The 25533-nt window shown below is 42.3% G+C and overlaps 1 protein-coding gene across 1 annotated transcript in view; it reads right to left on the reverse strand.

Moving 5' to 3' along the window:
- Positions 1–1479: 1479 nt before the first annotated feature.
- Positions 1480–25533, reverse strand: part of LOC141050117 (olfactory receptor 5P52-like) — a 57343-nt gene continuing 33289 nt past the window's right edge. The window contains exons 2-4 of the mRNA XM_073546949.1: positions 2202–2306; positions 1975–2084; positions 1480–1851 (exon numbers count right to left, since the gene is read on the reverse strand). Coding sequence (XP_073403050.1) covers positions 1480–1851; positions 1975–2084; positions 2202–2306 — 587 coding nt within the window. The remainder of the gene's footprint in view (positions 1852–1974; positions 2085–2201; positions 2307–25533) is intronic.

The following is a 25533-nucleotide window of genomic DNA, read 5'->3' on the forward strand; positions in this document are numbered from 1 at the left end:
TGCATCATACTTTATTATCTTGTTTATTCATGTTTACTCTATCCTTTTTAATACATATTTAAATTAGGCCATTTCCTATTTACTGCTCTTACATAACATATTATATTATTCCACTATCATTCCAAAAGTTAAACATTTTATTTGATAAGGAAAAACTTCCTTAATTGTAGATTTTTGTTTAAATAAATATCAAGGTTGGCCCGCCACTTTGTCCAAGCTTTTAACTTTGGCCGTCTGTGTATTTGAGTTTCACATACCTGGCTTAAAGGGATTGTTCTCATCATGATTAAGGGTTACAATTGCAAAGAGGTTGTAAAAACTAACAACTTTGCATTTTTACTTTTGATTAAAAATCCTCTCCATTCTCAAGAACAGACCTCCATTGCAATAGGTGGCTGGCATCAGGATTGGAGTGCAGCGCTTACAAGCTCTTTGCTACAGACTCTATAGTGCTAATGTATAAGTTGTTTTTCTAATCTAGTAACTGAGAATTCAGCTTGAATTGCCATGTTGGCACTATGCGATGAATAAGTGGTTTTGTCTTGCGATTTGGGCACTCGGTCTCTAATAGGTTGGCCATCACTGCTGAAAAGGATATGGATCAGCAAGCTTGTCGCATTACCTTTCTTGTAGTTATCCAGGAAACTCCCCCTTCCCACCCTGGCAACCAAATGTCTTCTTTTCCCAAAAGGATATTTTCTATAATAGTAGGGAGCAGAGGATGAGGATGTGAACAAATATGTTGCCTTTTTTTGTTGTTGCTGCCTTTCAATGCAAATCAATATGCCAGGCACTGGACATGTAGTGCTTGGTGGCAAATGAGACCTTGGTCTATTAATCTGGGCAGTAGAGATAAGTGGATCAGGCGCAATTCAAATGTGCCTGTTTGAGTGGTTATTACCAGGAAATTGAATGTCCATTCCCCCCACTTATGTCACAATCGTTGGTCCTCTCGCACTGCACCTGACTTCCTAGTGTCATGGTGTCCAGGATTCTTCTATGCAGGACAGCAGAATATATGAAGCCATTGACCTTCTCGCACTCGTGCAGAACCATTCAGGAGCCATGAAAACCTGAAGTCCTGCGCAGTGCCAGATTGCCGAAGATTCTAGTTTTTTTTAATCATTTTAACCTATTTGATGGCACAGTATGGTTCATAAAGAAATGGCAGCTAGTGGACACCATGTGGGTGAATCCGCACAGAAGCAAATTGCAAAAAGAACTCAGTTAAATCCCAATAAAATGTATTTAATCATCTCTAGCACACAGGATATACTTAGATTAAGGTATATTTAATTAATTTCCATAAATCCAATGCAAATTATTTTTGACCAAAGAAACATCATGAACAAATATGTTTATTGATAACGTTTTCAGAGGTTATCACAATCTACAACAATACATCAACAAAGTCCAGTAAAATCATGGAAGCTGAATTAAACATAGTTTGACCATTTTTGGCAAGTACTCTACCAGAGATTAGAGATATTTCAGAATCGCTTCCTGCACGGCTTTATTAATATCTTTATTTCTAAAACTATAGATAATGGGATTGACCAATGGAGTAACCACAGTATATAACAGTGATATGATTTTATTAATATCTGGTTCTGCTTTTGCTAGAAAAGTATAAACACTGAACAGAGTCAGGTAGAATATGAAGACCACAGCGAGGTGGGAGCTACAGGTGGAGAAGGCTTTCTGTCTACTGACATTGGACTGAATCTCTAAGACGGCACGGACAATGTTACCGTAAGAAATAACAATTATCACGCTGGGAATAATCACAAAAGCAATGCTTCCTAAACATATTAGCAGTTTTATAGGAAATGCATCAGAGCAGGAAATCTCCTGCAAGGGAATAAGATCACAGAAGAAATGGTCCATGATATTTGGCCCACAGAAATTTAGCCTTGATGCTGTTAATGTATAGATAATTGTAGCAAAAAAACTGGCCAACCAAGAATTGACTACTAATCGCAGGTACAATCCATCTGTCATGATAGTGGTGTATCGGAGGGGGTTACAGATGGCCACATATCTGTCATACGACATAACTGTGAGAAGAAGACATTCAAATAACTCTGTAACACAGAAGAAAAAAAATTGAGTCATACAGCCGGTAAAAGTAATGGTCGCCCCATTATTGAGTAGAATGTAAAGTGTGTAGGGGACAATATCAGTGGGCAACAAGATGTCACTGATGGACAGTTGTGAGATGAAGAAGTACATTGGGGTGTGGAGGTTCTTGCTGGTGGACACCAGGGTGATGATCAGGAGATTCCCACATAACGTGACCCAGAAGACTACAAGAAGCAGACAGAAGAGTGAAAGTCTTAGTTGTAGGCTCAATTGAAAGCCTAAGAGAACAAACTGTATGACATCAGTCAGATTGGTAACCTTTAGAAAAAAAAAGAGAGAAGACCTAAATATCAACTCTTGTAAGAAAATATATTTGGTTAGGGTCAATTAAGTCTTAGTGAGCCCTCAGCAGGACATGCACTGAGGAGAAGGCATATACCGTATCTATTGTCAAAGATAGGCAAGATGAAAGATCAAAGGGAAGCTAGAAATCTTAGACAAATGGTTACCTGTGTTTCTGGTTAGGGTTTTTTTCAGGGCCCAAATTGGATGACCAAGCCATAAAAAATGTAAAATAGGTATGGCCTCTGGAGTGTTAATACATAAATATTATATTTTATGTGGAAAAGGAATAAAGGAAAAGTTGTGAAACAAAGCAAAATGTGTGTGGGAATATGTATATACTAGAGGTGTGCCCGATGCTATCGCATCGGGAGTGAAGTGTGTGTGGGGTGTGTGTGTGAGTACGTGTGTGTATGTGTGTGTACACACAGTACGTGTGTGTGTATGTACATGGTGAGCAGGCGGCGGCGGGATGTTTCCGCGGCGGCGGGGCTCCTGGCGGCGGCCAGCTGGCAGGAAAGATTGTGGCTTGCGGCCTGTGCTGGAGATGGGGTGCGGCGCCACCAGAGGACGCCGCACCCCATCTCCATCACAGGCCGCAAGCCGCGGTCTTTCCTGCCGCCTGTGACGGAGGTGGGTAAGCAGACAGCGGCGGGTCCAGTGGGGGGGTCCAGCAGCAGCGGCGGTGGCGGGGTCCAGCAGTGGCGGTGGGGGGGTCCAGCAGCAGCGGTGGGGGGGTCCCGGCGCGACACGCTGTAACGTGTATTTTTTCAGTACAACGACACACTGTAGGTGCACTGAGACGCTTTACCCTTTTTTTATGTACAGCGTGTATTATTTTAGGTCCAGTGACATGCTGTAACGTGTCTTTTGTAGGTCCAGTGACATGCTGTAACATGTATTATTTTAGGTCCAGTGACACACTGTAATGTGTATGTTTTAGGTCCAGTGACAGGCTGTAAGTGTAACCTTTTTTTTATGTACACCGACTCAGAGTCCTTTTTTTTATGTACACCAATGCAGAGTCTGCTGGCAGGTGCATCACAGCAATGACATGCTGTGATGCAGTTCATAAATTAACAGATAGCGCAACTGAATTCACACATGCGCAGTGGCCGGGATCCCAGCGGTGGCTGCGATTCTAACGGCCGTCGGGATCGCAGCTGCGTCCTGGATCCGAGCGGCATCACTTGAGTGTACAAAAATGGCGGTCGGCGTACTACCGGTGCGGAGCAGTGGATTGTGGGATTTCGGGGACATCCAGACGGAAGTGGATGACAGACAATTTAAGGCAATTATATATATAGATACTGTATATATGTCTCTCTTTATATATATACACTGTATCATGTTTGTAAAACATTTAAACACCCTTGTTAAAATCTTAGCTTTTTGCCCTATAAGTAAATCATACCAAGAAGAATCATTTTAGAACTTTTTCCACCTTTAAAGTAAATTAAAATCTGTACAATTCAATTGAAAAACAAGCAGAATCCTTTTGAAGTGCCAAAAGAAAAAATAAAGAACTAAAATGAAGTGGCTGCGTAAATGGACACACTCTCAAACTAATTCTTTGCTAAACTATACTTTGAATTTAAGGCAAAATTCAGTCTTTTTAGGTAGGAGTCTATAAGCACTGCATATCTAGGATTGGCCATCTTTGCCCATTCTTCCTTGCTGTTGCCGCATCTCTCAGATCTCTGGGGCATGTCCTATGTACAGCACTTTCGTCAGGTCACTCACAGACTGTCACTGAGATTCAGATCTGGCCTTTTGCTTCCTGATGTTTAGAACTGTTCATAATTCCTTCATCTTGATTAAACCTCAGTTCCAGCTATAGATAAACAGATCCAAAACATACTGCTGCCTCAATGCTTCACTGTGGGAATGGTGTGCAGAGGTGACTTTTCGTGGTCTGCAGTGTAGGCTTTGGGCCAAACATATCTGTTGGAATTTTGGTGAAAAAGTTCAACCCTGAAACCTTTTTCCACATGCTTTTGTCAGACTTGATGTAGGTTTGAGAAAAATATTTCTTGGATGTTTTTCTTTGTAAAAAGGCTTCCATCTTGCCACCGTACCTCATTGGACCAACTCAAGAAGAATTTAAAGGATTGTTGTCACATGCTGTACGCAACCAGTGTCTGCCTAGTTTACCTTCTTCAATTTTTCTGTATGCCTCTTGGCAATCTCCTGGAACTATTTTCTTGTCTTTTCATAAATATTTGAGGGATGTTTAATACATTGAGCAATTCACTATTTTTCCAAATTTAAGCCACTTTTTGATGACCGTTTTCACAGTGCTCCCTGGTTTATCTAATGTTTTGAAAATCTTTTTAAACCCTTCTCAGAACTGATAAGTTTCAACAATGAAATCCCTTTGCTGTGTAGAAATCTGTATATGGAGCATGGCTTATGCTGTAAAATATAACTAGGAAAATGTCAGGCAAATCCTACGAAAACAGCTAAACTTTAATCACAATCACTCTATATGATGTATGATGGCAGCTGTGTAATGTATTTGATTGACTAATACTGAACACAACATCACCAATTCTGAGAGAGTGTTCATAATTATGCAACCATATAATTTTAATTTTGTTATCTGTGATTTAAAATGACATAGTGAAAAAAATAAAACCTTAATTAGCTATTTATACTTTCGAAATGAAAAAGTGAAAGCGTTTTGAATCTGGCAATGTAAAAAACAAACTAAAAAAAGTATCCTAACTACAACCAGTAACGAAGAGGTAAAACATTTAGTTATGAACTGTTTAAACAACTGAGCCAACAAAAAGTATCAATAGGGAAGCCATACACTTGTCAATGACCCAGGTGTATTGACCAGAAAAAACATTACTAATGTATTTTATATGTCATATGGTAAGTGTGTTCTTTATTCCTTACATGATTACACTTGTGACACCGGCTCCTCGTCTTGCCTTTGGAGGAGGTAAATTATTTAATATTATGCTGCCCTCTCATGCCTTGTTTTGGTATTACAACTTGTAGTACTATGCTGCCCTCTTCTGCCTTAGTGTGGCATTGCAACTTGTTTTTCTGATTAAAAAATAAGTGGCAGTTGGAGGTGGGGCGTGTGGAACTGAAAAGGTCCAGTTACGGGTGGTTTTGGTGGTGAGAAGAGGTAGAAAATTGGTGCTCCTCGATTGGGACAAGCGGGGAGTACAGATAGCACCCTTTTTGGAGTGCCCCACGTTTACAGCAACAGAGAGCTGAGATAAAAGAAGGAACAGCAAAACTGCGCAGCAGATTTCCCTGAAACTCGGATCCAATTAAGGTTGGCTGATCCTCCCCCTTCACGCAGCACAGTTAGTCAAATGAAAAGTTATCGCCATCATCCCAAGGCCAGAACAGAGAAAAGACTTTGACAGACGCAATGTGTAAGGAAAATTTTATCTGCTACCCATGACTGTTATATTGAAAAAATATAAGAATTCTTACCAAGTTGATCTTTCAAGTTTGCACGAGACCCCGGTGTATGCTTCTTTTCGTCCGTGGCCTCATACCTTGCGGGCATCCACATAACTCTCATTCTCATATATCCATCATCTTCCCCTTTACAATTGCCACCTAACCTAGGGATTCTTAGAGCCATCGGAGTCACCGAGACTGAACGATGCTCCGAGGTACTAGGCCCTGCATCTCACAAGGCGGTGTGTCAATTAAAATGGCGTCATGAACAGGATGAACCTTCTGTGCCTGCATGTACTCTAACTGTTTACTAAGACTGTTTTAACAGAGCTCACTACTCTAACAGTGAAACTCACAATGGCAGACGAAAGTGAAAATGAGCCTCTTTGCAACAGCTCTTCTGATAAAGCCTCCACTGCATTTATGCCTCTCACCATGCCATATTATTTGGGAGCTCCCTGGATGTCACATTATAATGGGGAAAACAACACATTATGAGACTTTAGAGAAAAAATGACTGCTTTGTTTCGCCTGTGCCTCAAGACCAATAACCAAAAAATGGAAATCCTGAGTGACCAACTCCAAGATGCAGCTTTGAGAGAAATCAAGTCCTGGCCCAAAGTTCATAAAAGGACTGTAGAACAAATCCTGGAGCGGTTAGAAAGCATATTTGAGGTCCGCTACGCATCAGAATTAAAAATGCATTTTTTCTGAAAAAAAACAAGACATTAACGAGTCACTAAGAGACTATGCTTTTTGCTTGAAGAATCTTGGAGAGCTTTAATACACGTGGAGCCCCAGGAGACCAGGGTTACAGATGAAGTCCTGAAAGAGCAGTTTATTGAAGGTGCTGCCACGGAAACCCTACACAGTCAGCTAAAAATGTTAGCGCTCCAGCATGCCAATAGCTCCTTTCAGGAATTCTTAGAACTTGCTATTCAGATTTTAGAGAGAGAATTTCGCCCAGTGGCTAAAAAACTTGAAATATCTACCTTTGCTAGTGATACAGCAGTTCAATCATTGCCAAATTTTTTAAGAAGTAACGTCCTGCTGTTCCAAGCAGACCAAACGCAAGCTCCAAATACTAGTGCTATGATAGAATTACAGAAACAGATGGCGGAGTTAGCTAGCGGACTAGCCGATGTCTGCAAAAAGATAGAAAAGCTAGAGAGCCTGCTACTAGAATCTACGCCCAGAACCCAAATGGAATTCCCTGCTGACCGCACTAGCCAGGAATATCAAACCCCGTCTGAGAAAAGATCCACCAACTATTTTGACAAGCAGGGTAGGCCAATCTGCAGATATTGTCATCGAGCTGGACATTTGGAACATCAATGTTGGCATTTAAAAGAGCAACCCCTGAGGCAGAGGGCCGCCCCTTGGGAGGACAGGCGGTAGGTCCCGAAATTGTTACTTGGTTCTCCAGATATGTTGGACCTCGTAATTCTAGGCATGAAAGTCCTGCGCAACTGTTATGGAGAAATGTTAGAGGCTCTTCGCAAATCAGTACCCACTGCTTCACAAGAACAGCAAAGAGACTTTCAGAGAACTATCAAAGTGTTGTCAGCGCAGCAGCAGTTCAGTAATCCTCGAGGCGAGATCTGCCGTGCCCGCATCTGTGATGTACGTCCTGTCATTTTGCAACCTAACACTGAAACTATGCTGTGGTGTCGTGCTCGACAAGGGATCCAAGGACAAGACTACCAGGCACTAGTAGAATCACAATCCATGGCAGAGCATCCTACGCTTGTGACTGCAAGGAGTCTTGTTACGGTATCTGCAGGAAGGGTACCAATTCATCTGTTAAACCTTGGTGACACTGCAGTGGAATTGAAAAGGTACTATCCTGTAGCTCAATTATCTATAATTTCTTACCAGGATGTAGTGAGTCCAACGTAAAAAAAAAAAGCCCAACAGGCGAATCAAGTAGTAGAGGGGAACAGTGTAGCTCCAGAAGCCCCGTGGTGGTCTGACATACATGTAGTAGAGGTAACCACCACATCTAAACAAATCGAAGAAGTACTGAAGCTTGCTCAAGACTTCCATCAAGCCTTTAGCAAAAATCCTATGGATTAAGGTAAAGCACGGTAGATAAAGTATACCATCCCCAATGGTTCTCATCCTCCCATTAAAGAGCTGTACCAACCCATTCCACCGGCCATGTATCAGCCTGTCAAAAATATGAGGCAAGAAATGAAAGATGTTGGAGTAATTCATGAAAGTCACATCCCCTGGGCTGCGCCTTTAGTTTTGGTGAAGAAAAAAGATGTCAGTATCCGATTCTGCGTGGACTACCGCAAGATAAACAGCTTTACCCATAAAGACGCATATTCATTACCGCGCATCGAAGAGTCACTAAGCTCTGGGGTCTGCTGCATATTTCTCCACCTTAGATTTAAAAAGTGAGTACTGGCAAGTGACTATGTGGGAGGAAGATAGTGAGAAAACAGCATTTACCTCCCCAATGGGCCTCTTTGAATTCAATGACATGCCTTTTGGACTCTGAAATACCCCAGGAACTTTTCAAAGGCTAATGGAACGTTGTTTAGGCCACAAAAACTTTGAGACTGTTTTGCTTTATCTAGACTATGTCATAGTCTACTCAAAATCTTATGAGGACCAGTTACAGCACCTGGCAGAAGTTCTCCAGATTCTCATCAAACACGGCCTCAAAGTCAAACCTTCGAAGTGTCACTTACTGCAGACCCAAGTACCCTATCTAGGGCATGTTGTGAGTGCTGAAGGAGTGAGATCTGATCCGGACAAGACTGTTGTGGTCACGGATTGGCCCACGCCTACTACCTTGGAGGAAGTTCAGAGTTTCTTAGGATTTACGGGCTACTATAGACGCTTTATACCTAACTATGCCCAAATTGCCACACCACTGCAAGAACTTTTTCGTGGTCACCCAAAAAAGGAAGGAAAAAAATCAATTATTAGTCATTGGACAGAAGAGCAGGAAGTTGCCTTCCAGCATCTCTAGAAAAAGCTTACTACTCCACCTATTCTAGCTTACCCGGATTATAGCAAGCCTTTCCGTCTTTTCACTGATGCCAGTCTAAAGGGGCTAGGAACAGTTCTAAGCCAGAAGCAAGATGGAAAAAAATGAGTAATCGCTTTTGCTAGCAGATCTCTTAAAGGAGTGGAATGATCAAAATTACAGTTCTTTTAAACTAGAGTTTTTCGCTCTTGTGTGGGCCATTACGGAGCGATTCAAGGACTATCTAGCTGCCTCTCCATTTGTCGCCTACACTGACAACAATTCTCTTGCTCATTTGAGCACACCTAGATTGGGATCTTTAGAGCAGAGATGGGCCTCAAAGCTAACTACGATTTTATCATCAAGTATCGTGCTGGGAAGTCCAATGAAAATACCGATGCCTTGTCCTGATTTCCAACCTCTTCAGATCCCCTGCCAGATGAAGATCACTGGGAGGAAGTGGAGATATCAAACTTTTAAGCCCATTTTGCTCAACAAAATGTAGCCAGTGCCCTTTGGCAGGAGACTTCTGCCTCCCAGTCCCAGGGAGCTAGTTTAGACCCTCCGCTAGAGGAAACTAGATGGATACAAGTACAGACTGAAAGTAGAGTTACTGCAGAAATTTCGGAATTCCTATTCACGGGGAAACCTCCTGGGAGAATTCGCAGAGGCGATGCTGACCCTGAATTGATTCGTTTGTGGAGACAGTGAAAGCGGTTCTTTGTGAAGAAAGGGTTGCTGTATTGCAGTAGCATGGATCCCATCACAGGTAGTCATCTTCATCAAATTGTGATCCCAAGGAGAGATGTAGACCTGGTTCTAACCGCCTATCATGATCAGTCTTACCACTTTGGAGTGCAAAAGACAGAAGCCACAGTCCATAGGCAATTCTATTGGATTGGCATGAGGTTAGACATTGAAAAATGGTGCCAGGAATGACACACGTGTGTGACTAGGAAAACTGTGAAAGCTGATCAGAAAGCACCACTGCATCTGATTGTGAGTCGACACCCATTAGAAATGGTAGCCATTGATCATCTGAAGGTAGAGCCCAGCAGGACAGGCCATAGCTATGTCTTAACTATCATCGATCACTTCACCAAATTTGTAGTGGCCATCCCTGTGAAGGATTTAACTGCCCAGACTACCGCTGCTATCCTCTGGAAAGCCTTCTGGCTACCTTATGGATGCCCAGAGAAGATTTTGACTGATCGAGGCTCCGCCTTTGAATCACGACTCTTCCAAGAATTGTGCAAGTACTGCAATTATCAGAAGCTCAGGACTACTGCATGCCACCCTCAGTGCAATGGGCTTTGCAAGAAGATGAATCAAACCATCCTGAACTTGCCAAGAGCTATTCCAGCTCACAGAAAGGCTGACTGGCCAATGTTCTACGGGTTAGACCTCATATTATCTGATGTTCAGATGCCAATGGAAAACTACTGGCTGACGTTGCTCTAGGAGTGACTGTCTCCAATAAAATTAATCCTCTGCCTGCTACTGAGTGGGTGAGTGATCATCAAAGACGCCTAGTGGAACCCCAAGAAATTGTGGATACCTGTATGGGAGAAGCTCGCAAAACACAGCAACATGATTTTGATAAACAAGCAAAAGCTACACCTTTGCACGTAGATGATAAGATCTGGTTGAGAAACAATCATCGTACAGGTGTGAAGGGTTAAAACTAAAATCAGAGCTGAAGGTTCATTTTCTCCATTCTCTGAAGGTTTCTTTTCTCCATTTTTGTTGCTGCAAGATAAATTTTTGAAATTAGGATGAAAAAGTTCAGGCTGTCATGAAACCAGACTGTTCCCATCAGGTGCAAGATAAGGGGAATGTCATTTATTGTATCCAGCGAGATACTCAACAACCCAAGGTTGATCTCAGGAATTGACTAAAACTCTGCAGGTCAGAATATCTCCATCCTGATTCAACACCTGTGGACTAAGTGCACACGTAGCAGAACTCCCGCGGAAGTTACCACGAGAATTTCGGAATTCCATTCCGCTGGAAAATCGCATTTTAAATTCTCGCAATTTTCCCGCGGAAAAACTAGCGATTTGCAAGCGGAATTAGCTTGCAGAATACTTCCATTTTCCAAGCGATCTGTAGCATTGCTTGGAGAACTGATTGACAGGTTGGTCATGCTCGTCTATCATAGTGTTGGACGAGTGTGACCAACTTTTTACTATTGAGGCTGCCTATGCAGCATCAGTAGTAAAAGATATAATGTTAAAAATAATAAAAAAAATAAAAATTCAGGTTATATTCACCTTCCGATGTCCCGCGCAGCCTTCCCGGGCCTCAGCGATGCTTCCGTTCCCAGTAATGCATTGCGAGACCTTTGATGACATCCAGGTCTCGTGATACCGTAGCGGTTTCGCGAGGAATAGGGACTGCTACAGTATCGCGAGACCTCGACTTCATCAAATGTCTCGCACGACATTACTGGGAACGCGAGCATCGCTGAGGCCCGGGAAGGCTGGGCGGGACGCCGGAAGGTGAATATAACTCGATTTTTTATTTTTTATTCTATTTTTTACAGGGATATGGTTCCCACAGCCTGGAGGAGAATCTCCTCTCCTCCACCCCCTGGGTACTATCCGCAAATGTTCTGCTTACTTGTCGCATGGTGGGCACAGCCACATGCGGAAAGTAAGCAGAACAATGCATTCCTATGTGGGCGGAATCCCCGCGATACCGCAAAATTAATGAGCATGCTGCGTATTTTTCCACGATGCGATTCTGTCGCAGGAAAATCCGCAGCATTAGCACAGCATTGTGGAAACCCATAGGAATGCATGGGATGCTGTTTTTTTGCGTTTTAATGGCAAAAACGTGCGTTAAAAATCGCTGCGGAAAAAAACGCGACATGTGAAAGCAGCCTTACACATTTTACGCATTACTTTAAGGCTGTTACTTACATCTACGAGCAGGAAGATTTGCTACAAGAGAAAGATATTCTTCCTCCTGAGAGACTCTAGTATTTGTGCTATTTTTTTGAGTTCTGAAGAAATGTTTAGTCTTCCTATTACAGTGAAACCAAGATTTAAGTTATAAAGTTTATGTATGTTTAGGTATTATTGCACCTGTGCAGTTGCCATTTTACTTCGGTCCGCTGCACCCTGTTAGTGCAGTTGTATTGAGGTCTGTTTAGACAGGTAAGCATCTCTACATGTTTCTCTTTTTTTTTTTGGAGGATTTTCTCCTCTTTCTGTGGTTTTTATGTTAGAGTAGGACTGGCAAGTGTAAGGAATTATAAAGTTTATTGTTGCACTAAAATGCATGTTTACTGGATGTTACAATACTTTCATGATTATTTAGTGCCCCAAGTTTGTACAGGGGGCAGGGAGAATAGTACTCTATTTCTGGTACCTCAACATCTACGTTGGAACATATTTTGCAGTCATTCGAGTGTCCACAGATATATTTACAGGTCTGACAATTAACCTTTGACTGAACTCTATCTCGGAGTTCCGAAGTGACCTATGTCGGAAGTATTGTATGGATCTCATAGATTTGCTATAGACATGGGATTCTGCCCTCACTTAGCTCCCCACTGCAACTCACATGTTGCTCAGTTACCAGTCTACACCCCGTTATGGGGAGGTTTAGACTCTGGTGTCACACCCCACTGTTTGGTAATTGTGACTATAAAACCTCTTTGGTTCAAACTGGACGATGACCTGTATTATTTTATAAAATATATATGGTGCCAAACTCCGGGGATGACTCTGTTTAAACTAGGGGGTATATGTAATGACCAGAAAAAGCATTACTAATGTATGTTATTTGTCATATGGTAAGTGTGTTCTCTATTCCTTACATGATTACACTTGTGACACTGGCTCCTCGTCTTGCCTTGGGATGAGGTAAATTATTTAATAATATGCTGCCCTCTCCTGCCTTGTTTTGATATTACAATTTGTAGTACTATGCTGCCCTCTTCTGCCTTAGTTTGGCATTGCAACTTGTTTCTCTGATTAAAAAATAAGTGGCAGTTGGAGGTGGGGCATGTGGGGCTAAAAAGGTCCAGTTACGGTCAGTTTTGGTGGCGAGAGGAGGAGGAAAATTGGGGCTCCTCGATTGAGACAAGCGGGGAGTACAAATAGCACCCTTTTCGGCGTGCCCCACATTTACAGCAACAGAGCGCTGAGACAAGAGAAGGAGCTGCAGAACTGCGCAGCAGATTTCCCTGATAGTCCGATCGGATTAGGGTTGGCTGATCCTCCCCCATTCACGCAGCACAGATAGTCAAATGAAAATTTAACGCCATCCTCCCAAGGCTGGGACTGAGAAAAGGCTTTGAACGACCCAATGTATAAGAAAAATTTTATCTGCTACCCATGGCTGTTATATTGAAAAAATATAAGAATTCTTACCAGTCTTCAGTAAAGTTGATCTTTCAAGTCTGCGCGAGACCCTGGTATATGCTTCTTTTCGTCCGCGGCCTCTTACCTTGCGGGCATCCACATAACTCTCAGTCTCATATATCCATCATCTTCCCCTTTATAATTGCCACCTAACCTAGGGTTTGTTAGAGCCATCGGAGTCACCATGACTGAACCACCCTCCGAGGTGCTAGGCCCTGCATCTCACAAGGCGGTGTGTTACAGGCAACTACACCGGTGAAGGGGTCAATGGAAATGAGCTTGTGAAAGTCCTACCTTACCACGTTCTGTTCTGATTCTTCGATTTACTTCACAGCTGAAATTTCTTACCGGCTGTTGTAACAACCTCTAAGCAAATTTGTCAAGATGGACAGAAGAGACGTTGGAGAAGCATATAGTGAATCTCAGACGCTTTCCTCAACACAGCTTTGTCTCCAACAGAGCTCACAGACACAAAAAGAAAACTTTGAAGTCCTCCAAAAGTTTTTTTTAAAAATCACAGGAAAAACGCAGAGATGCTTACCTGCCCAAGCCTCCAAACAAATGCAATCGGGTAGACCCGATTAAAGATGGCAGCAACACAGGGGCAGCAATACCGATATAACAATCACTCTCAGCCTAGCAATCCTTGGAGGGGGTGGCTGTTTGATATATTAGTGCCCAAAAAATAATAATCTATATACGGCGTTATTCACATACAGGTAATGCTGAGCACCTGGCCTATCAGGGACGCCGATACTCTTAGATCTCACGGGCTGCCCAGTGCTAACCAAAATGCATCCTGTGTGAACAGAGGCCACAGTCTACAGAACCATCTGGGCCCAACTGCACCCTGAAAAATAAATTAAATTACGTGCAAAAAACGCAAATCAATATATGCGAGGTATTAGTTGATATTAAGGCCAAAATATTGCAAAGTATTGCTACACCTATGCTGTTGCCATCTTTAATCGGGTCCACTGCACCCTCATTGGAGGCCTGGGCAGATAAGCATCTCTGCCTTTATTCTGTGACTTTTTTAAAAGCTTTGTCTCCAACACTGAGATATGTGGTATATAATACACGATGTGCCTAAGGTGTGTACCTATATGATGTTGTATTGTGTACTTGTGTGTTACATGTTCTACTATTCATGTGTAACGTGGACCCTTCCTGACATGTGACTTACATGGATGTTTCTCACATATTTGTTGCATTAGAGAAAAACAAGTTTAATACTAAACCTTAGAAAGAGTTCAGCCTAACCCTAACTTTAACCCTAACCACATAAGTCGCAATATATTTAAAAAAAATGTTTGGGGTCTCATAGTATAGCTAAGTTTTGATTATCTTGTAATATTTTTTAATAATATTTTTGCAGTAAATGATTTTAAAAATTCTATATAAATTTGGTACCATCATTCCAATGAAAATGTTCTATTTCTCCTGCACAGTAAATCCCATGAGAAATTAACAAAAAAAACTGGCAAAATTCTTATTTTTGTTCCAATACATTATTTTTCAAATTTAATAGTGTCATTAAAAATACAGATCGTCCTAAAGAAAAAAAACAGGATGTCAACAGAAAATTGAAAAAGTTGACGCGTTAAAGGTTTGACTACCGCAGTCATTCAGTGGCCACTGCAGAGAAGAATTGGCCATTTATTGGCTGGAATCGTCAAGAATCCACAGAGCCAAAAGGGGAACAGAGGAGAAGGCCGGCGAATCTGAGGATGGAATTAGTGAACAAGTTAATTTTCCAGAAAATAACAAGCAACACTTGAAAACCATTTTTATTCCTAAGAACTACTGGACAAAAAGAACAGGTAGATTTGTCATGGGAAATAATAATAATTTAGATGGTATGAACAGAAGTTTCTGTAGATTCCTGCTGATACTGTGTACAGTGAATATCTAATAATTTACTATAAATATGATTCCTGTAGATTTGGGTTTATATGATTTTATAAAATGAAAATCATAAAATTACAGATATGTTAATGTTTGCTCTGTACGAAAATGATAAATATAAATTGCTCCAATAAAGATGGGAAACTATCAGAAGCCAGTGAGGAAGCAAAGACTAAACAGAACATAAAAACATGGACTCACAAGTTTAAAATTAAAAAGGAAATATTTTCATTTCTTTACATTAATTCTGATATATATAATATTCAGTATTATTGAGATTTAGAATATTATTTTTCCAGGAGTCTGAACTCAGAGCATTCTGCTTGTACTTACATCCGGTGTTTCCATGCTGCTGTTTGGATGAAGCTCATCCGCACCTAAAAGAAAAAAAATATTCATCAATTTGATCAATTTTTTCAAGATGAAGTGACCCAAAGACATAAACATTTACTCACAGAGCAGAAGCTACGATAGGACTCCGTGGGCATTTATATACGTTTATGCTCTCTTATGATTCGGTGGAGGGAACATACGATTTTTTTATTCTAAGTCTCCTGAGTTAAAGTCCAAATAGAAGGAAAGTAAAATAATTACCAATTACTAGATAATTGCTAATATGATGTAATCCGCATGTTGAAGAAGTTTATGCTAGGCTAAAGAAAAGAAAAGTTTTTACATTAGAGAACTGCAAATCTTTTGAAATCCGAACTTGACATCTTTATTAATTATATTAAAGAAAATTCTTCAGAATAAATTGATTCACAGTGACTTTTCAAGTCCGGCAAAGTTTCCAATTACCCTGAAAAACATGTGTGTAACACCATGAAGTCTCCTCTGAGTGTACTGAGCACTTTTCAAGCTTTTTACAATGTCAAAGTGACCTCAAACTATATGGCAATGAGCAAATGGACGGTGACTATTATTCACTGCCCGGCTGTCACACACTGTCTGGAATCATTATTCAGTGTTTGATGATTTCTCTCCTTATCTTCTGAGTTGTGAGCTACATTGTTCACTCACTTTTCATATTCATAACATAATTTCTGCTGCATTCCTGCCTTCACCTTTATACGATGATAGTTCTTCCTAATTGGCTGTGCTACACCCTGTGATGTGATTGCTGCAAGGCATTATGGGGTAGCTCGCACAGCAGCGCCTGAGGTAATGCTATTATTGTTATTATTTATAATAACCAGCTTTCCCCTCTACTCTCCAGATCACATCTCACTACATGTGCACTTGACCCGATCCCATCTCATCTCATCCTAAACCTCACCACAGCCTTCATCCCAACCCTAACCCAAGATCTTCAACCTATCACTAATGATTGGAGCCTTCCCTTTTTGCTTAAAACATGCCTTAATCACACCCATCCTCAAAAATTCTCCCTTCACTAAGTCTCTGTTTCTATTGACCCATATCACTTTTCCTCTATGCCTCAAATCTCCTGAAACAACACAACCATCCTGAACGCCCCTCCTGCTCTCTCTTTGATCTCTTACAATCTGGCTTGCGACAGCATCATTTGCTATGATTTGGTAACCGAGAAAGATAGCCGGGGAATACGCGAGGCAACCAGATAACCAGAATAGTTGGCATTGCAGACCCCTAAACTGACAACACAACTAGAATTAGCTGTGGGACGTACCCACGATGCTCTAGACACCTCGGCACAACCAAAAAATTTACTAAGCCTAAAGGAAGAAAGGGGAAAGCTAAACTGCCCCGAAGTAGAACCCAAAAGGAATCGATAGCCCCCAAACATATATTGCCAGTGAGACAAGATGAAGCACAAAACACAGGCAGAAAATAGAATAAGCAAACAATGGGGCCCAAACTGTCTAGCTAGAACAGGACAGGAAAGAATACTGTCTGCCATCACGCAAAAAACCCTAAGAAAAATCCAACGCATTTGATATGCAAAAATACTGAGGCCACACGACCTCTCCCCCACTAGATCAGAATTCTGGTGTGAACTGGAAGCAAAGCAAAAGATACTGATATACCAGGGGATTAAAAATACTAAACAAAGTAACATGAGCTGTAGCCTCAATACTTAATACTTTGGGCCTAGTAACTGTGTCTGCTACTCAGCAGAGTTGACCACCCGTGAACCAAGCTATGGCGCCTATTTATTAAAGAACCAGTTTTTTAATGCATTTACACCGCTTAATACTTTGAGCCTAGTAACTGTGTATGCTACTCAGCAGAGTTGGCCACCCGTGAATCAAGCTATGCCGCCTGTTTAGGTAAGAACTGTGTGCTACTCAGCAGAAGAGCCCAGCTGTTAAGCAAGCTACAGCACCTGTGGTTTGGACACTTAATTTTTTCCTTTTTTCTGGAATTTCGGTTGACCTGCACTTACTGTGAAATCCTCGTTCGCGGGGATGAATTGGAATCCCAGATCCCCATCACTAACGGTGTTCAGTGGGTTATCTGCACCTGTAAGAGACACACGCTGGTCCTTTCAGTGTAGCGCGCATGCAGCCACGGACATGTAAGGGCATGACAGACCTGTTATTGGCCGATCTTGCGTGCCAGAGCCTCACGTGTCCCTCTAGTAAGCTGGACGCGGACCGCGGGGGCATGACGGAGTCTCGTTCATTAACGGAATTAAGCATTCCTTTAAGGTTCAGCTTTGCAACCATACTGGCCCTGGAAACCAAACACTTTGCCTTCATGGACGCTGTTTGGAGGGTCGTGACACGTGGGTATAACACCGCCCGATCGGTTTACCTGCTAGAGAGATCCTTCGTTGCTCACAAGCATGACATCACACTCCCTAGGAGGAAGGTAATGCCACTGTGGCGAACGTACTCCTTGGGGCGCCACAAATGCACAGATGCCCAGCTAATGCTAGATGATTCTGCTGGAACATTGACCCAGACCACTACTTTCCCCTCGCAGTCTACACAGCCAGAATCTGACCCTGATGAAACTCAGGTTCCCCTTCCTGCATACTATACCACCTTACACGGTGACAAAGAGGAAGGTGCAGATGAAAGTGCAGGTTCCTTGAGCAGGTGGGGGGGCATACTCATGGGCGACGCACTGGCACAGGGCCCCTCATAGTATGCAAAAGTGTCACTGCTGGTGGGAGCAATTTTTGGGGAGCATGATACTCTGGAGAATGATATCTGGGGCCCACCATACACTGGAGCATTCCAAAGGTGGACATCAGTTACTGGAGCTGCATTTACAGGGCCCATTATACACTGGAGCATTAGAAATGGGGCCCATTATATATGGAGCATTATTTGGGCCCATAAGACAGTGGAGCTTCATCCATGGGGACCAATATATACTGTAGCATTATGTGGAGCTCATCATATACTGTATCGAACATTATATGGGACCAATGATTCTGTATGGAGAAATATATGGGCCTCATTACTCTGTATGGTGCACGATGCAGTGGCCATAATACTGTATGGAGGAATATACTGTCTGTTTTTGGAGCTATTGGAGAATTTAAAATGGATATCAGTCATGTGATGTAAGAATTTAAGTATTTTCATTGCACTGTACCGCTATTTCTCTGCTGTGTCAAAGGATCATGAATTGTGTCACGTGTTAAAGGAGCCCAGTGACACTCTTTGGCCTTGGGCCCATGAAAATCTGGAGCCAGCACTACCCCCCCCCACAACTTTAGCCAAATAACCCCCAGTTTTCAATGCCTAACTATTATTATAAAGTAAATTTGTCATGATCCAGGACGGGATTTCGCTTTGACCCGTCCTGGTTAGACTATGGGTTAATTGTGCTGCCTCTCTCTGGCAGCAGGAGGCTATTTAGTGCTCACTGGACCTGGGTCCAGTGTCAGTTATACTCCTGCCCTTGGCTGAGTTAAGTGACCTCTTGTATACGTGTGCCTTGTGCCTGATATCTTGCTTGCTTGTTCGGTTGTGATCTGGTTCTGTCCCCGTTTACGAGTTCTGCCTGACCCTCTTGTACTGTGCTACCTCTCGTGTATTACTCTCTGCTTGTGACCTGACTTCTCTGTGCTTGACCCCTTGGTACCACGTCGCCCTCTTGTGTATGACCTTTGGCTTTGTCTGACTACCCGTCTGTTTGTCCCTCCTGTACCTCGTTTGCCCGTACTGCTGTGACCTCTGTTTTGCCTGACTCTGAGTTGTTGTATGGTGTCCTGTCCTATCTGAAAACAAGACGCTAAGCCCCGCCCCCTTGCAGTCACATGACCATAGGTCCTGTGCAAGCTTGCTCATTTTCAGTGTCCGCAGGTCCCGTGCCTCTTTACTTTCCAGCGCTGACTGGACCCTGACACTATTAGCTTGAAGCACGCATGGTCACCTTTGCTGCCCTTCTCCACAGGTATCTTTTAGCACTGCTTCTGTACTCAGAACACGCGCACTGGCTCTATGAGCAAGTGCAGTGCGGTGTCTCTGACATTATAACTGACCGATACCATTTTTTTTCTCTGCTCCCATTCACCTGTGTGTGTGATGGATCCTATGCACACTCTTTCTGAACAGGTTAAGCATCTGACGCAGATGTCTCAGAAACTCTTTGGAGAACAAAGAGTTCTGGCTCAGTCTCAGCAGCGGATCGCCGACACTGTGCAGGGGGTTCTTTCATTGGGGGCTCGGGATGTTACATTAATTTCCCCTGAGTCTCCAGTGAAGTTACCAGATACCTTCTCTGGAGATAAAAATGACTTCAGAGTTTTCAAGGAGGGCTGTAAGCTTTTTTTTTCCTTAAGACCACACTCTTCTGGGGATGAAAGTCAGAGAGTGGGGGTCATTATGTCTCTGTTAAGGGGAGCCCCCCAAGCTTGGGCTTTCTCCCTTCCTACCACGGCCCCTGAGCGTATGACTGTGGATGCATTTTTTGAGGCCCTGGGGCATATTTATGATGAGCCTGATCAGGTGCGTATGGCTGAGGACATGCTGATGAATGTTTGCCAGGGGAAGCACTCAGCCGAGTGGTTTTGCTCAGAGTTCAGACGCTGGGCTGCTGAGGTCTGCTGGAACGACGACGCCCTCCGGGGGTTGTTCAGGCCTGTCTGAGCATCTGAAAGACGCCTTGGCTCTCCACCACCCACCTGATGCCCTGGAGGAAGCTATGACACAGGCCGTCCGAATGGATCGCAGGTTACGGGCAAGAGGAGTGATACAAACCGAGACATCATTATTCTCCCAAGGAAGGGGAGCCAGTTCTTCATTGAAAATCACGAAGATGGGAACCATCAACCTTAAGGAGGAAGAAAGGAGACAATGGCACGTGAGAAAATGCTGTGTTCACAGTGGTGAGTCTGGACATTGGAAAAAGGATTGCCCCTCCCGGCCACTAACCAACAAGCGACTGAGCCCGGGTGATTATCGTGGAGGTCACCCAGGCTCTCAGGTACCCTTTTCTGCATTTTCTAAAATGTCATTTCAAGTGGAACTTTGTTGTGGGAGTGTCTCCACATCCACTTCTGCCTTCGTGGATTGCGGTTCATCGTTGAACTTTATTGACTCTGACTTGGTGGCCAGGTGTAAGTTAGGGACAGTTAGGTTGTAGACTCCGATTCACCTTGTTGCTATTGACAAAACACCACTGGTTAAGAATGACATTGTGTTTTGTACTAAGAGTTTCTCCTTAAAGTGAGTTCCTTACACCAGGAACGTATTTCATGTTTTGTAATGAACAACCTGCCTGCGGGACTGGTGTTGGGGTTCCCCTGGTTACAGCTGCATAATCCTGTGATTAATTGGGAATCTCGGGATATTGTTAAATGGGGTCCCTATTGCTCTGAGAAATGTCTTGTTTCTGTGTCATCCGTGGGTCTAGAAGGCATTCCGGAGTGCCTGATAGATTATACTGACGTTTTCTCCGAAAAAGAGGCTGAGGTTTTACCACCACACCGCCCATTTGATTGTGCCATTGACCTGGTTCCAGGTGCTAAATTGCCCAAAGCCCGCCTGTATAACCTCTCGGGTCCGGAACGGGCTGCGATGAAGGAATATATTTCCGAGAGCCTCCGTAAGGGACATATTCGTCCTTCTGTTTCTCCTGTGGCTGCAGGGTTCTTTTTTGTAAAAAAAAAAGACGGTGGTTTGCGCCCATGCCTCGATTTTCGTGAGTTAAATAAAATAACTGTGAGGAATACTTATCCCCTTCCACTTATTCCTGATTTATATAATCAGTTGTCCGGAGCTAAGTGGATTTCGAAATTAGATCTACGGGGAGCGTATAACCTTATCCGAGTCCGGGACGGAGATGAATGGAAGACCGCTTTTCTCACTACTGAAGGGTTGTTTGAAAATTTGGTCATGCCCTTCGGCCTGACCAACGCTCCAGCGGTCTTCCAAAATTTCATAAATCATGTGTTCTCCGATTTGATTGGACGTTTTATGGTGGTGTATTTGGATGACATTTTAATCTACTCGCCTGATAAACAGACTCACATTGGTCATGTTCGGGCAGTTCTCCAAAGGCTCAGGGAGAACTGTCTGTTTGCTAAACTTGAAAAATGTTTATTTTTTGTTCAGGAACTGTCCTTTCTGGGGTTCATCGTGTCTGCTGAAGGGTATCGCATGGATCCTAATAAGGTGCAGGCCATTCTCGAGTGGGTTCAACCGTGTGATTTGAAGGGTCTGCAACGTTTCCTAGGGTTCACTAATTATTATCGGAAATTTATAAGGGGGTTCTCACAAGTGGTTAAACCCCTCACAGACATGACTCAAAAGGGGGGCGATATCAAGAATTGGTCAACCGCAGCGGTAGCGGCATTTCAGTTTTTGAAAAAATGTTTCATGTCGGCCCCGGTTCTTGTCCAACCGGACCCCTCTGAACCATTTATTGTTGAGGTAGACGCCTCAGAGGTGGGGGTGGAGGCGGTATTGTCCCAGGGACCCGCCACTTTGACCAATTTAAGACCTTGCGCCTTTTTCTCAAAGAAGTTCTCCCCTGCGGAGAGAAACTATGATGTGGGGAATCGGGAACTTCTGGCCGTAAAATTGGCTTTTGCAGAATGGAGGCATTTTTTGGAGGGGGCTGTTCATCCTCTAACGGTAATCACGGACCACAAAAACCTAGCTTACATTAAGTCAGCTAAAAGGTTGACTCCCAGACAGGCTAGATGGTCACTTTTTTTTTCCCGATTTAACTTCTCGATCACTTTTCGACCAGGATCCAAGAATATCAGAGCGGATCCGTTGTCACGCAGTCTTGATCCGGTGTCCCCCCCGGAACCTCCATCCTCCATTCTTCAGCCTGGGGTGGTGGTGGCAGAGGTTTCTAATGTGTTGGAACGGGAGATTCGAGAAGCCCAGGCTCTTGCACCTCCAGCTAAGCTGGTGGATAAACTTTTTGTGCCAGCTCAGTTTCGTCTCAAGGTCCTCCAGGAGTTCCATGGCTCAGTTCTGGGCAGACATCCAGGGATCTCAGCGACCCGGAAGGCCATTGCTAGAATATTCTGGTGGTCTTCTTTAGCCTCTGATGTTGGGGAGTATGTGTCTGCGTGTGAGGTTTGTGCCCGTGCGAAAACTCCCCATAACCGGCCGGCCGGGGAATTGGTACCACTGCCAATTCCTGAGAGACCATGGACTCATCTGTCCATGGATTTCATCACCAACCTTCCCCCTTCCAAGGGTAATACCGTGGTCTGGGTCGTAGTGGACAGGTTTAGTAAGCAGGCACCTGGATAATGAATTGGTTAAAATTTTATCATCAGGAATTAATGTGGTGTCAAGAAAAGCACTGTCTTTAGGGAGTATACTATCCCCCAGCATGTTTTCACTAACACATCACAAGCCTAAAGAAAACTGGTTAACGGTGAAGGGCTTTTACAAATGTGGTGCTAACATTTGTAAAATATGCAAATATGCCCAAATTTCTCAGGAATTCACTAATAATGATCATACTTCATGTTTTAAAATAAAAAATTATATCAATTGCAATTCTAGCAACATAGTGTATAAAATTAATTGTGAACAATGTGATTTATCCTATGTTGGTTGCACCTCGAGGCAGCTAAAAATAAGAATAAGGGAACATTTAAATGATATTAGCAATACAAATAATTTTATACGGAATGTCTCAGCAGTTTCCAAACATTTTATTTATTTTTTTTTTTTCTATGTCGCTTTTGTATTTAATTTTGTATTTAAAGTCCTACCTTACCACGTTCTGTTCTGATTCTTCGATTTACTTCACAGCTGAAATTTCTTACCGGCTGTTGTAACAACCTCTAAGCAAATTTGTCAAGATGGACAGAAGAGACGTTGGAGAAGCATATAGTGAATCTCAGACGCTTTCCTCAACACAGCTTTGTCTCCAACAGAGCTCACAGACACAAAAAGAAAACTTTGAAGTCCTCCAAAAGTTTTTTTTAAAAATCACAGGAAAAACACAGAGATGCTTACCTGCCCAAGCCTCCAAACAAATGCAATCGGGTAGACCCGATTAAAGATGGCAGCAACACAGGGGCAGCAATACCGATATAACAATCACTCTCAGCCTAGCAATCCTTGGAGGGGGTGGCTGTTTGATATATTAGTGCCCAAAAAATAATAATCTATATACGGCGTTATTCACATACAGGTAATGCTGAGCACCTGGCCTATCAGGGACGCCGATACTCTTAGATCTCACGGGCTGCCCAGTGCTAACCAAAATGCATTCTGTGTGAACAGAGGCCACAGTCTACAGAACCATCTGGGCCCAACTGCACCCTGAAAAATAAATTAAATTACGTGCAAAAAACGCAAATCAATATATGCGAGGTATTAGTTGATATTAAGGCCAAAATATTGCAAAGTATTGCTACACCTATGCTGTTGCCATCTTTAATCTGGTCCACTGCACCCTCATTGGAGGCCTGGGCAGATAAGCATCTCTGCCTTTATTCTGTGACTTTTTTAAAAGCTTTGTCTCCAACACTGAGATATGTGGTATATAATACACGATGTGCCTAAGGTGTGTACCTATATGATGTTGTATTGTGTACTTGTGTGTTACATGTTCTACTATTCATGTGTAACGTGGACCCTTCCTGACATGTGACTTACATGGATGTTTCTCACATATTTGTTGCATTAGAGAAAAACAAGTTTAATACTAAACCTTAGAAAGAGTTCAGCCTAACCCTAACTTTAACCCTAACCACATAAGTCGCAATATATTTAAAAAAAATGTTTGGGGTCTCATAGTATAGCTAAGTTTTGATTATCTTGTAATATTTTTTAATAGTATTTTTGCAGTAAATGATTTTAAAAATTCTATATAAATTTGGTACCATCATTCCAATGACCAGCGAAATAAAGAGAAAATGTTCTATTTCTCCTGCACAGTAAATTCCATGAGAAATTAACAAAAAAAACTGGCAAAATTCTTATTTTTGTTCCAATACATTATTTTTTCAAATTTAATAGTGTCATTAAAAATACAGATCGTCCTAAAGAAAAAAAACAGGATGTCAACAGAAAATTGAAAAAGTTGACGCGTTAAAGGTTTGACTACCGCAGTCATTCAGTGGCCACTGCAGAGAAGAATTGGCCATTTATTGGCTGGAATCGTCAAGAATCCACAGAGCCGAAAGGGGAACAGAGGAGAAGGCCGGCGAATCTGAGGATGGAATTAGTGAACAAGTTAATTTTCCAGAAAATAACAAGCAACACTTGAAAACCATTTTTATTCCTAAGAACTACTGGACAAAAAGAACAGGTAGATTTGTCAGGGGAAATAATAATAATTTAGATGGTATGAACAGAAGTTTCTGTAGATTCCTGCTAATACTATGTACAGTGAATATCTAGCAATTTACTATAAATATGATTCCTGTAGATTTGTGTTTATATCATTTTGTAAAGTGAAAATCATTAAATTACAGATACGTTAATTTTTGCTCTGTAGGAAAATGATAAATATAAATTGCTCCAATAAAGATGGGAAACTATCAGAAGCCAGTGAGGAAGCAAAGACTAAACAGAACATAAAAACATGGACTCACAAGTTTACAGTTAAAAAGGAAATATTTTCATTTCTTTACATTAATTCTGTTATATATAATATTCAGTATTATTGAGATTTAGAATATTATTTTTCCAGGAGTCTGAACTCAGAGCATTCTGCTTGTACTTACATCCGGTGTTTCCATGCTGCTGTTTGGATGAAGCTCATCCGCACCTAAAAGAAAAAAAATATTCATCAATTTGATCAATTTTTTCAAGATGAAGTGACCCAAAGACATAAACATTTACTCACAGAGCAGAAGCTACGATAGGACTCCGTGGGCATTTATATACGTTTATATACAGATTTACCAGTGGAAAAGCCAAACTTCACATGCCACAAATGCAAGCTTGTGACCCTGTTGGAGGAAAAGTTGCAAAATCTCGAAGAGAGGTTAGCTACGTTGAAGATCATTAAGGAAGGTGAAGAGTTCTTGGACAGAGCAGAATTATCTCTTCATGT

This window comes from Dendrobates tinctorius, unplaced genomic scaffold (genome assembly GCF_039654945.1).
Source record: "Dendrobates tinctorius isolate UK_male_01 unplaced genomic scaffold, ASM3965494v1 ptg000151l, whole genome shotgun sequence".
NCBI classification, from domain to species: Eukaryota; Metazoa; Chordata; class Amphibia; order Anura; family Dendrobatidae; genus Dendrobates; species Dendrobates tinctorius.